Source organism: Oncorhynchus gorbuscha, linkage group LG14 (assembly GCF_021184085.1).
Source record: "Oncorhynchus gorbuscha isolate QuinsamMale2020 ecotype Even-year linkage group LG14, OgorEven_v1.0, whole genome shotgun sequence".
NCBI classification, from domain to species: Eukaryota; Metazoa; Chordata; class Actinopteri; order Salmoniformes; family Salmonidae; genus Oncorhynchus; species Oncorhynchus gorbuscha.
The window spans coordinates 20,608,687-20,622,463 of record NC_060186.1 but is presented as its reverse complement, the minus strand read 5'-3'; the positions used below and the strand labels follow the sequence as shown (position 1 = coordinate 20,622,463).

General features: G+C 45.5%; 1 protein-coding gene across 3 annotated transcripts in view; it reads right to left on the bottom strand.

The window, feature by feature from the left end:
* Positions 1-12,752, bottom strand: part of LOC123994621 (solute carrier organic anion transporter family member 1C1-like) — a 78,790-nt gene extending 66,038 nt beyond the window's left edge. For 2 of the 3 annotated variants that reach the window (XM_046297448.1, XM_046297449.1), the window contains exons 1-2: positions 12,385-12,752; positions 9,328-9,491 (exon numbers count right to left, since the gene is read on the bottom strand). In XM_046297448.1, the coding sequence (XP_046153404.1) occupies positions 9,328-9,477 (150 nt within the window). In that variant the 5' untranslated portion in view covers positions 9,478-9,491; positions 12,385-12,752. The remainder of the gene's footprint in view (positions 1-9,327; positions 9,492-12,384) is intronic. The other variant, XM_046297450.1, reaches the window with a different exon arrangement.
* Between the last annotated feature and the right edge of the window lie 1,025 nt (positions 12,753-13,777).

The following is a 13,777-nucleotide window of genomic DNA, read 5'->3' as shown; positions in this document are numbered from 1 at the left end:
ATTGTCCTGTTGGAAGGTGAACCTTCACCCCAGTCAGGTCCTGAACGCTCTGGAGCAGGTTTTCATCAAGGATCTCTTTACTTTACTCTGTTCATATTTCCCTCGATCCTGACTATTCTCCCAGTCCCTGCCGCTGAAAAACATCCCCACATAATTATGCTGCCACCACCATGCTTCACCCTAGGGATGGTGCCAGGTTTCCTCCAGATGTGACGCATGGCATTCAATCCAAAGAGTTCAATCTTGGTTTCATCAAACCAGAGAATCTTGTTTCTCTTGGCCTGATAGTCTTTACGTGTCTTTTGGTAAACTCCAAGTGGGCTGTCATGTGAGTTTTACAGTCGTTTCTTTGCAGAGGAGTGGATTATGTCTGGCCGCTCCACCATAAAGGCCTGATTGGTTGAGTGCTGCAGAGCTGGTGGTCCTTCTGCAAGAGATGGTGGTCCTTCTCCCATCTTCACAGAGAAACTCTAGAGCTCTGTCAGAGTGACCATCGGGTACTTGGTCACCTCGCTGAGGTCACCTCCCGGGAAGCCAGGGCTAAGAAGAGCCTTGGTAGTTCCAAACTTCTTCCATTTAAGAATGATGGAGGTCACCGTGTTCTTGGGGACCTTCAATGCTGCAGACATTTTTTGGTACCCATCTCCAGATCTGTGACTCAACACATGATTGGTTTTTGCTCTGACATGCACTGTCAAGTGTGGGACCTTATAAAGACAGATGTGTGCATTTCCAACACATATGGAATCATGTAGTAACCAAAAAAGTGTTAAACAAATCAAAATATATTTTATAATTGAGATTCTTCAAAGTAGCCACCCTTTGCCTTGATGACAGCTTTGCACACTCTTGACATTCTCTCAACCAGCTTCACCTGGAATGCTTTTCCAACAGTCTTGAAGGATTTCCCACATATGCTGAGCACTTGTTGGCTGCTTTTCCTTCACTCTGCGGGCCAACTCAGCCCAAAACATCTCAATTGGGTTATTTGGGCAGCAAATGAACTAATGAACAGCTAATGAACAGCTAATGAACATATACTATGCGGCAGAGGTAACTCTGGGTCTCCCATTTCGGTGGAGGTCCTCATGAGAGCCAATTTCAACATAGTGCTTGATGGTTTCTGTGACTGCACTTGAAGAAACTTTCAAAGTTCTTGAAATTTTCTGGATTGACTGACCTTCATGTAAAGTAATAATAGACTGTAAAAATCCCCAAAACTTCACAGATCTTAATTGTAAAGGGTTTAAACACTGTTTCCCATACTTGTTCAATGAATCATAAACAATTAATGAACATGCACCTGTGGATAACAGCTTACAGACAGTATGCAATTAAGCTCACAGTTATGAAAACTTCGGACACTAAAGAGGCCTTTCTACTGACTCTGAAAATCACCAAAATAAAGATTCCCAGGGTCCCTGCTTATTTGCGTGAACGTGCCTTAGGTATGCTGCAAGGAGGCATGAAGACTGCAGATGTGGCCAGGGCAATAAATTACAATGTCCGTACTGTGAGACGCCTAAGACAGAGCTACAGGGAGACAGGACGGACAGTTGGCCGTCGTCGCAGTGGCAGATCACATGTAACAACACCTGCACAGGATCGTTACATCCGAACATCACACCTGCGGTACAGGATGGCAATAACAACGGCCCGAGTTACACCAGGAATGCACAATCCCCCCATCAGTGCTCAGACTGACCGCAAGAGAGGCTGGACTGAGGGCTTGTAGGCCTGTTGAATATTGAATGATGTCCAATGATCCATCGCATCTCCCAAAAACATTTTCAACATAAACATGCAAAATGACAGTCTAGAAACTAAAGCTTTGGTTGTCTTCCTCTCAGGCTTCCATGTCTTCTCACTGGACCTCAATGTCCACCTCTTGAACATCAGACTCTGAGGCCTCATCTTCACTGTCACTTTCCAACCTTATTGAGGATGGCTCGTTGTCAGGCCCAAAAAGCCTCAAATCTTCCCGGATGGCGACCAATTTCTCAATCCTTGTTCAGCCTGTTGCGTGCTTTGGTGTGTGTGTTCACAAACAAGGACCAGTTGCGCTCTGAGGAGGCTGACGTTGGTGGGATTTGTAGGATGATGGAGGCAACAGGGGAAAGCGCCTCAAATCAAGTCCCTTCCACCAGGTGGTTGATGAGATATGTTGGCACGACTGCCATATAGCATCTCCATCCCAAAGCCCTTGCTTGGAAGTGTACTTCGCCAGACTGCCAAGAACCTTGCCATCATCCATGCCAAGGTGACAAGACTTGGTAGTGATGACACCATAGGCCTTTTTGATCTCTGCACCAGACAGGATGCTCTTGCCAGCATATTTGGGGTCCAAGATGTATGCTGTGGCGTGTATGGGCTTCATGCAGAATCTTCACACTTTTTGATGTATTTCAGAACTGCAGCTTCCTTTGCTTGGAGCAATAGTGAAGTGTGCAGGGCAGGACGGATTTCTTCTCTTACATCAGCAAGCAGAGTCTGAACATTAGACAGGATGGCATTGTCTCGCTCAAACCGTGCAATGGCTACTGCTATAGGTTTCAGGACGTCAGGCTGCTTACACCCCTCCCCCTCCCTAAATACATCATCCATGAGGATCCTCTCGATGGGGCTATCCATATCAGCAGACTGTGATATGGCTATTTCTTGGAGAGACTCAGTCCCCTCTAGGCGACTGTCAAACATGATGACAACACCACCCCAACGGGTGTTGCTGGACAGCTTCAGGTGCTCTTATTCTTCTCACTTTGCTTGGTGAGGTAGATTGCTGCTATAACATGATGCCCCTTCACATATATAACCATTTCCTTGGCTCTCTTGTAGAGTGTATCCATTGTTTTCAGTGCCATGATGTCTTTGACGAGCAGATTCAATGCATGAGCAGCACAGCCAATGGGTGTGATGTGAGGGTAGGACTCCTCCACTTTAGACCAAGCAGCCTTCATGTTCGCAGCATTGTAGGTCACCAGTGCAAATACCTTCTGTGTTCCAAGGTCATTGATGACTGCCTTCAGCTCATCTGCATTGTAGAGATTGATGTGTCTGTTGTCCCTTGTGTCTGTGCTCTTGTAGATGATGTAGGGGTGGAGATGATGTAGTTAATTATTACTTGCCCTCAAACATTCGACCACCCATCAGAGATGATTGCAATAAAGTCTGCTTTCTCTATGATTTGCTTGACCTTCACTTGAACTCTGTTGAACTCTGCATCCAGCAAATTAATTGATAAAGTATGTCTGGTTGGAGGGGTGTATGCTGGGCAAAGAACATTCAGAAATATCTTAGAGTACAGATCGCCTGTGAGCATCAGAGGTGAACCAGTTGCAGATACAGCTCGAGCAAGACATTCATCAGCATTTCTCTGACTATGTTCCTCCATTGAGTCAAAGGAGGACCATGAGCTGTTGCTATCAATAAGGTGTCTGAATCATCGTTTTCATCTCGAATAGAAGTAGAGGGGCTTTTGTCAGAGATTGCTTGTTGTGAGCGATGAGGGAACTTTATGCACTTGGCCAGATAATTCTGCATCTTTGTTTCATTCTTTACATATGATTGGCACAGTATTTGCAAATGTACACAGCTTTCCCTTCTACATTAGCTGCATTGAAATGACTCCACACATCAGACAGTGCCAGTGACATTTTCCTGTAAAGATTAGAAAAAGAATTGTACAAAAATACAAATAATATACAATTCCATGTACAGATAATGTTAGATTAAACAACTCCTTTGTAAGATAACTTTTTTTTAAATGAAAAATGTATGGAAACAGGTGAAACAGTTAGCAGGCTCAAGCAAGGTAAAACCCACATGGTAGCAAAAACTAACTAGCAGAAATTGTTAACAAGTTAGAAATGATTTAAATACACTTTGCAGTAGGCTACTATTTACTAGTTAACAAAAAAATAACTGTGGTATAAAATATATTCCACCCACCCAATATTGTAATAAAAACTTACCAGAAAGCATGTAGTCCTTGGCTTAGAAAGTATAGTTGTGTGGGCTCAATAACATCTCATTAGTGTGTAAGATCTTGAGAATCAGCTGTACATGTGATGGAAGAGTGCACTGCACATGTGATGGTAGAACGCACTGTGCATGCCGAGGGTTGTAATTCCATTGAATTGGGGATAATTTAAACAAAATATGCCACAAGACCTAGAATTGCATTATGTGTATCCCACAAAAAAAGGTTCACTGTTATAAGCTAACGTTTTTGATGAATTTAAGCAAAATTCCCCAAAATCTCGGGCTTAACTCCTATGGAAATTTACCGGAAGGTTTCCGACCCTTTGCAACCCTATCCCAGACCATACTATAAAAATCCTTGCATGCTGGTCCTCTAAAGCCTATCATTCCTACATCCGCTCTGACATCAACATCAGGAGAGCACACAAAATGCTCATCTCTCAGAACCTACATTAACTCAAGCACTGTTTTCTAGTTCCTGCCTCCTTTCACAGACACCTCCTGCACCGATTCCTACCCAACCAGCCAAAAGAGGGTTGGCTTGCTAGCTGTGCCTGAATCCTCATGGTTTTCTTCCTTCCCGAGTTATTTTCCCTTGCCACAGTCACTTCTGCTTGCTCTCCTGGGGTCTAAGATTGGGTCACTCCGTGGGCAGCTCGTCCATATGCTGTACTACCTCAACAATATTGCCAAACATTCAGCACCTGCAGTCCAGAACAACTCACTCCCTGTCCAGGGTTTGACTAATTTGGAGTTCTAATTTTGGGGATTGCCATCACCACAGCAGGCTAACTACCATGCCTGTTGTCTACAAACCAAACTCTACAGAGTCCCCCTCCCCCCCAAATCGTAAAGAAAGGCTATCAAGGCCCAATGACATTAAACAACATGGTAAGCTAAACATGATAGGAGAAAAACATGTTCCTGCCACAACAGAGGTAGTATTCCTAGAGGAAGTTCCAGGTAGAACAACTTCCGGTTTGGAGCGAGTGGTCGCATCGGCGCTTCGCTCCCGCAGGTAGTATAACTTTTTACATTTCATTATATTTCATTATAGCACAACGGTTTGATTTGTCTAATCTTAGCAATTTCTTCTCAGCTAGCTACATAGCCGTCTTTGTATCAAAGATAATTGTATAATTATCGTATTTCGCCGTCCTAACATAGTCTTCACTAGCCAGCTAGCTAACGTCCACTGATTAGCTGCACTGGGAAAACTATTACACTCAACTGAACGACTTGATCAGTGTAGTGTTAGCTAGCTACATAGCTGTCTTTGCTGTCTTCGTATCTTCGTTCCAAGATAATTGTGTTGTTTAGGTTTAGAGTGTGTAGTCTTAGAGTGATTATCTTAATTTACCGAGGTTAGCTAGCCAGCTATTTGTCGTCCTTAACGTAGGAGACTCTGCTAGCTAGCCAACAGCTAGCCAACGCTAGCCAACGTCTTCTGAATAGAACTCAACAACCCGGTCGCATTCACAGGTAGTATCACATTTTCATTTCATTTCATTACAGTACAACGGTTTGATTTGTTTGATCGTAGCTAGCTACATAGCCGTCTTTGTATCAAAGATAATTGTGTAGTCTAGAGCGATTTTCTAGGTTAGCTAGCCAGCTATTGTCGTTCTTTTAACGCAACGTAATGTAAACAACACTACTAGCTAGCCAGCTAGCCCCCGAATAGCAGCACTGTAGAAACTATTACACTCAACGGAACGACTTGATTAGTGTAGTGTCAACAACGCACCCACTGCCAGCTAGCCTACTTCAGCAGTACTGTATCATTTTAATCATTTTAGTCAATAAGATTCTTGCTACGTAGCTTAACTTTCTGAACATTCGAGACGTGTAGTCCACTTGTCATTCCAATCTCCTTTGCATTAGCGTAGCCTCTTCCGTAGCCTGTTAACTATGTGTCTGTTTATCCCTGTTCTCTCCTCTCTGCACAGACCATACAAACGCTCCACACCGCGTGGCCGCGGCCACCCTAATCTGGTGGTCCCAGCGAGCACGACCCACGTGGAGTTCCAGGTCTCCGGTAGCCTCTGGAATTGCCGATCTGCGGTCAACAAGGCAGAGTTCATCTCAGCCTATGCCTCCCTCCTGCCCCTCGACTTCTTGGCACTAACGGAAACATGGATCACCACAGACAACACTGCTACTCCTACTGCTCTCTCTTCGTCCGCCCACGTGTTCTCGCACACCCCGAGAGCTTCTGGTCAGCGGGGTGGTGGCAGCGGGATCCTCATCTCTCCCAAGTGGTCATTCTCTCTTTCTCCCCTTACCCATCTGTCTATCGCCTCCTTTGAATTCCATGCTGTCACAGTTACCAGCCCTTTCAAGCTTAACATCCTTATCATTTATCGCCCTCCAGGTTCCCTCGGAGAGTTCATCAATGAGCTTGATGCCTTGATAAGCTCCTTTCCTGAGGACGGCTCACCTCTCACAGTTCTGGGCGACTTTAACCTCCCCACGTCTACCTTTGACTCATTCCTCTCTGCCTCCTTCTTTCCACTCCTCTCCTCTTTTGACCTCACCCTCTCACCTTCCCCCCCTACTCACAAGGCAGGCAATACGCTCGACCTCATCTTTACTAGATGCTGTTCTTCCACTAACCTCATTGCAACTCCCCCTCCAAGTCTCCGACCACTACCTTGTATCCTTTTCCCTCTCGCTCTCATCCAACAACTCCCACACTGCCCCTACTCGGATGGTATCGCGCCGTCCCAACCTTCGCTCTCTCTCCCCCGCTACTCTCTCCTCTTCCATCCTATCATCTCTTCCCTCCGCTCAAACCTTCTCCAACCTATCTCCTGATTCTGCCTCTTCAACCCTCCTCTCCTCCCTCTCTGCATCCTTTGACTCTCTATGTCCCCTATCCTCCAGGCCGGCTCGGTCCTCCCCTCCCCTCCCGCTCCGTGGCTCGATGACTCATTGCGAGCTCACAGAACAGGGCTCCGGGCAGCCGAGCGGAAATGGAGGAAAACTCGCCTCCCTGCGGACCTGGCATCCTTTCACTCCCTCCTCTCTACATTTTCCTCCTCTGTCTCTGCTGCTAAAGCCACTTTCTACCACGCTAAATTCCAAGCATCTGCCTCTAACCCTAGGAAGCTCTTTGCCACCTTCTCCTCCCTCCTGAATCCTCCTCCCCCCCCTCCTCCCTCTCTGCAGACGACTTCGTCAACCATTTTGAAAAGAAGGTCGACGACATCCGATCCTCGTTTGCTAAGTCAAACGACACCGCTGGTTCTGCTCACACTGCCCTACCCTGTGCTCTGACCTCTTTCTCCCTCTCTCTCCAGATGAAATCTCGCGTCTTGTGACGGCCGGCCACCCAACAACCTGCCCGCTTGACCCTATCCCCTCCCCTCTTCTCCAGACCATTTCCGGAGACCTTCTCCCTTACCTCACCTCGCTCATCAACTCATCACTGACCGCTGGCTACGTCCCTTCCGTCTTCAAGAGAGCGAGAGTTGCACCCCTTCTGAAAAAACCTACACTCGATCCCTCCGATGTCAACAATTACAGACCAGTATCCCTTCTTTCTTTTCTCTCCAAAACTCTTGAACGTGCCGTCCTTGGCCAGCTCTCCCGCTATCTCTCTCTGAATGACCTTCTTGATCCAAATCAGTCAGGTTTCAAGACTAGTCATTCAACTGAGACTGCTCTCCTCTGTATCACGGAGGCGCTCCGCACTGCTAAAGCTAACTCTCTCTCCTCTGCTCTCATCCTTCTAGATCTATCGGCTGCCTTCGATACTGTGAACCATCAGATCCTCCTCTCCACCCTCTCCGAGTTGGGCATCTCCGCCGCGGCCCACGCTTGGATTGCGTCCTACCTGACAGGTCGCTCCTACCAGGTGGCGTGGCGAGAATCTGTCTCCTCACCACGCGCTCTCACCACTGGTGTCCCCCCAGGGCTCTGTTCTAGGCCCTCTGCTATTCTCGCTATACACCAAGTCACTTGGCTCTGTCATAACCTCACATGGTCTCTCCTATCATTGCTATGCAGACGACACACAACTAATCTTCTCCTTTCCCCCTTCTGATGACCAGGTGGTCGAATCGCATCTCTGCATGTCTGGCAGACATATCAGTGTGGATGACGGATCACCACCTCAAGCTGAACCTCGGCAAGACGGAGCTGCTCTTCCTCCCGGGGAAGGACTGCCCGTTCCATGATCTCGCCATCACGGTTGACAACTCCATTGTGTCCTCCTCCCAGAGCGCTAAGAACCTTGGCGTGATCCTGGACAACACCCTGTCGTTCTCAACTAACATCAAGGCGGTGGCCCGTTCCTGTAGGTTCATGCTCTACAACATCCGCAGAGTACGACCCTGCCTCACACAGGAAGCGGCGCAGGTCCTAATCCAGGCACTTGTCATCTCCCGTCTGGATTACTGCAACTCGCTGTTGGCTGGGCTCCCTGCCTGTGCCATTAAACCCCATACAACTCATCCAGAACGCCGCAGCCCGTCTGGTGTTCAACCTTCCCAAGTTCTCTCACGTCACCCCGCTCCTCCGCTCTCTCCACTGGCTTCCAGTTGAAGCTCGCATCCGCTACAAGACCATGGTGCTTGCTACGGAGCTGTGAGGGGAACGGCACCTCAGTACCTCCAGGCTCTGATCAGGCCCTACACCCAAACAAGGGCACTGCGTTCATCCACCTCTGGCCTGCTCGCCTCCCTACCACTGAGGAAGTACAGCTCCCGCTCAGCCCAGTCAAAACTGTTCGCTGCTCTGGCCCCCCAATGGTGGAACAAACTCCCTCACGACGCCAGGACAGCGGAGTCAATCACCACCTTCCGTAGACACCTGAAACCCCACCTCTTTAAGGAATACCTAGGATAGGATAAGTATCCCCCCCTTTAAGATTTAGATGCACTATTGTAAAGTGACTGTTCCACTGGATGTCATAAGGTGAATGCACCAATTTGTAAGTCGCTCTGGATAAGAGCGTCTGCTAAATGACTTAAATGTAAATGTAATGTAAATGTAGAAGTTGCCCCCCCCTCCCACTAAATGCTAACCTTAACAGGAGAGGAGGCATGCAGAGGAGAGGAGAGGTGGAGAGGAGAGGAGAGTTAGGGCTCTATTCAATCTGTATTGCTGAAGCAGGACCAATTGCGTGATTTAAAATGTAAAGGTAATTTCTGATTGCGCCGACATGAATGCAGTCTCCGCCAATGCGGGAAAATTGCCTTTAAATTTAAATCGTTCTGTAACACTGAACTTCCATAATACGGATTGAATAGAGACCTTAAGCGAGTCAGAGATAGTCTCAGAGAGTCAGAGGCGAAGACAATCAGAGAGAGGCAGAGGGAGGCCTAGAGGTTCTGATCGTACCTTGAGGCTGGTGCAGGAGGAGCGCTGCGCCCTCGTCGAGGAGCTGCCTCCGTTCTCTGTCGTCCCTCTCTCCTTGGCCGCCGGCTCCATCCTGCACAGATGGCTCACGTTTTCCTTGGGCAGAGTTACCCTTATGGAATTTCTTGGCATTGATGCATGCAACCCTGCAAATAGATGATTCAAGCATGTGACCCAGATCTCTTCCTATCCAGAAAATAAGTGTGTTTGTAGCAGCATTGCTCCAGTCCGAAGGCTAGGAAGGCCAACAAATTCAATTTGATTTTAAGATTTTTTTGGATTGCAGTCCACGGGAAATAAATAACAGTATTTTATTAGAAAAACAAATGGTTTTAGTAGCATATCATAGATTAAGAATATAGACTGAGATTTGACACACTTTGGGCAACAACAAAAAAATAAAATCAAAGGGGAGATGACACTCAAATACTGCCTAAATCCTAGAATCTTGCTCCTACTTGCTTGCTCCTACTTTCAACCAAAGAGCCTTGGACATGAGAGTACCAAGTGATCTAGATGCAACCTGTCCAGAGCACCCACCCAACTCTCTCTCTCACACACGTTCTCTTTCTCTCATCCCTCTCCCCCTGTCTCTCTCTTGCACTCTTCCCTCCTTCCCTGTCTCTCAGGCAGCCTACAACCTTATGAATAGTAAATAGCTTCCCCTCATCCACTCAAATGATCCAATCAAGATAGAAATATACTGTAGCTGCAAGCAGTCATGCTGGGGTTCAGGTTTTGGCCCTGCAGTGTAACCATCAGGACAAATTGTATATATATATATCTACATACACACACACAAATGTATGTGGACACCCCTTCAAATGAGTTGATTTGGCTATTTCAGCCACACCCGTTGCTGACAGGTGTATAACAACGAGCACACCGCCATGCAATCTCCATAGACAAACAGTGGCAGTAGAATAGCCTTACTGAAGAGATCAGTGACTTTCAACGTGGCACAGTCATGGGAAGGTAAGTCAGTTCGTCAAGTTTCTGCCCTGCTAGGGCTACCCTGGTCAACTGTAAGTGCTGTTATTGTGAAGTGGAAACGTCTAGGAGCAACATCAACTCAGCTGCGAAGTGATAGGCCACAAAAGCTCACAGTGTGTAAAAATCGTCTGTCCTCAGTTGCTACACTCACTACAGAGTTCCAAACTGCCCCTGGAAGCAATGTCAGCACAATAACTGTTCGTCGGGAGCTTCATGAAATGGGTTTCCATGGCCGAGCAGCCGCACACAAGATCAACCATGTGCAATGCCAAGTGTCGGCTGGAGTTATGTTAAGCTCGCCGCCATTGGACTCTGGAGCAGTGGAAACGTGTTCTCTGGAGTGATGAATAATACTTAACCATCTGGCAGTCCAACGGATGAATCTGGGTTTGGCAGATGCCCATTCAGGGACTGGAATTGCCCCCTCCCGCTCTAGTTGCACGTGTGACATACTGGTAGAAATTAGGTAAAACCGGATATCTGTTTTCCTGCATTAAGAAACACCACCTCTGCATTAAGAAGTGCCACCTCTGGATAAGCATTTTCTTGTTTGCTTATGGCCTTATACTGTATATTATCAATGTCCTGGTTCAGCCACGACTCTGTGAAACATAGGATATTACAGTTTTTGATGTCCTGTTGATAGGATAGTCTCGAATGGAGCTCATCCAGTTTATTCTCCAGTGATTGCACATTCGCCAGTTGAACGGAGGTAAAGGCAGATTATCCACTCCCCGACGCAGTCAGCTCTTCGACCTCTGTAACGGTGTCTCCTCTTCATACAATTGACGGGGATGTGGGCCTGTTCCGGGAAGAGCCGTACATAATTAGCTTCAGACTCATTAAAGAAACAAATCCTTGTCCAGTTCGAGGTGAGTAATCGCTGTTCTGATGTCCAAAACCTATTTATTTTGGGTCATAGGAAATGATGGCGGAAACATTATGTACTAAAAAGTTAAAAACAGTGGGAAAAAAACCCACACAAAATAGCACAATTGGTCAGGAGCCCATAAAACGTCAGCCATCCTCTCCGGCACCCATGTTAACTGATACCAGTTTAGACTTAAAGTGGTTTGACAATCTATGGCAAGACTTGAAAATACCTGTCTAGCAATGATCAACAACCAACTTGACAGAGCTTGAAGAATAAAAATAAAAAGGTGCAAATATTGTAAAATCCAGGTGTGCAAAACTCTTTAAGAGATTTACCAAGTAAAACTCACAGCTGTAATTGCTGCCAAAGGTGATTCTAACATGTATTGAACACATATGAAAGCAAGATTTGCGTTTTATTTTTCACACATTTATTACAAATGTTAGACTTTTTTGCACTTTGAAATTACAGAGTATTTGGTGTAGATCGTTGACAAAAAAAAATCCATTTGAATCCCACAAAAAAATGTGGGAAAAAATCAAAGGGTGTTAATACTTTATGAAGGCACTGTACATTTTGAATTGATGACTCACTTTAAACACAGAGTTAAATTGTTACAGCATTTTCATTCAGGGGCGCAACAAATATAGCCTCTTACAAAGCACACCTCAATATGTTTTAATGAGCCAAACGCTCTAACCACCAGGTAACCTGCTGCCCTATATATGGTAGGGCACTGTATTCTGTGGGGTGGAATTACAGTATCTTTCGAAACAGACATTTTCCGACAATGCGCCATTTCCGACAGTGTGCGGCACAGTTAAACATTTCCGAGTTTGTGTGTGTGTTGATAATACCTCAAATTACCGTATGAAATGTAGTTTTCTGTTACAGTGTAGGTAGGCAGATTCCTCACCTCAATTCACTGTGAATCTTTGATGCATACAAAGCATAAATTATATGATTTGTGATGGAGTACGAGTCATGGGTTTCCAAAAACACTTGAACTGCAAGTAGCCTAAATAAATAAACGCTAACTAACATATAGTTGTCTTCGTGGTAGACCTAGCTTCGGTCTATTCCAGCTGTGATGCTCAGCATAAGTGAAGCGTCACAACAAAAGCTATCAAACACTTGTGTAGGAGAAGAAGAAAAAATGTTGAGTCACTTACCAAGTCTACCACGAAACAATCGTCCTATATTTTCCAATGAGGTAATACAACAACCTATGACAAAAGCGCGTAATATTCCCGGTGGAAGATAGTTTTAGACAGCGCAGAGTGCGCGGCAGATGTCTCGAGCTCAGGGGGAAACTTCTCATATGGATGAAGAGCAGTAAAGCCACCGGCTTATTAAAGGTCATAGAAGAAGGTATTTCTCAAAAGTTCTTCTTCCCGCCTCTTGTCTTCATCACAATTCCAATTATCTAAATATTTGACCTCAATCAGACCGAGTTTCCACAACATTCTCGCTAAGAAGTTAAATCTGTGTGCAACCCTAACGCTGCTTGTAGAAATTAGCTCACGCACGTGATAACACTTGAGAGGGAGAGAGGCTATGCGCACGGTAATGATGATATGTATCCTACTTCCAGAGTTGATTCGCTCGAACACAAAGCTTCTCGATGGACAAAAAGTAAAACAACCGTTTTTAATTTGTTAACCATTATTATGTTGTGATTGAAAATACGTAAAGTGATGGGAAAGTCATTCATCTTCAAAGGGGCGTTGTGGTGTTGGGCATGATGCTTCACCAAAACATGTTCTAAAATAATCTTATCTCGTGCCAGACACAATTTAGCATGTGACGTCTGCAATGCACATTTGATGTCAGTGAGAGAAACAATAAGGCAAACAGATGTTATAGTGTATAGAATTGTCACATAACAAGGTATAATACAACATAACGATTCTACTTATATAAGGTAGCCTAGTCCATATTATAAACCGGGTGGTTCGAGCCCTGAATTGCTGACAGCCATGGTATATCAGATCTTATACCATGGGTATTTTTACTACTCTAATTATGTAGGTAACCAGTTCATAATAACAATAAGGCACTCAGAGGTTTGTAGTATTTGGCCAATATACCACGGCTAAGGGCTGTATCCAGGCACTCCGCTTTGCGTCGTGCATAAAAGATCTGCCCTTACCTGTGGTATATTAGCCATATACCACACCCCCTCTGGCCTTATTGCTTAAATATAACACTTCCACTAATCACACACACACACCGAGAGTTGGGTAGGTTACTTTCTAAATGTAATTCGTTACAATTACTAGTTACCTGTCCAAAATTGTCATTGATTTGCATTGGACTTGTGCCACAAATACTAACAAGTTAGCATTTGAAAAAAAGTGTCCATACAAAACCGAAGCATGGGTTGCTGTCATACCTCGTCCCTAGACTGCTTACAGGTCAAGGGAACCAATATGTCATTTTGTAATTTGGGTGAACAATCCCTTTAAAATTGAGATTTCTTAAAAAAGGGGGGGATTTCTTAAAAAAGAAACATCACTTAATAGCAGGAACAGCACCAATCTGAGATGGTGGATTTCATGGCTT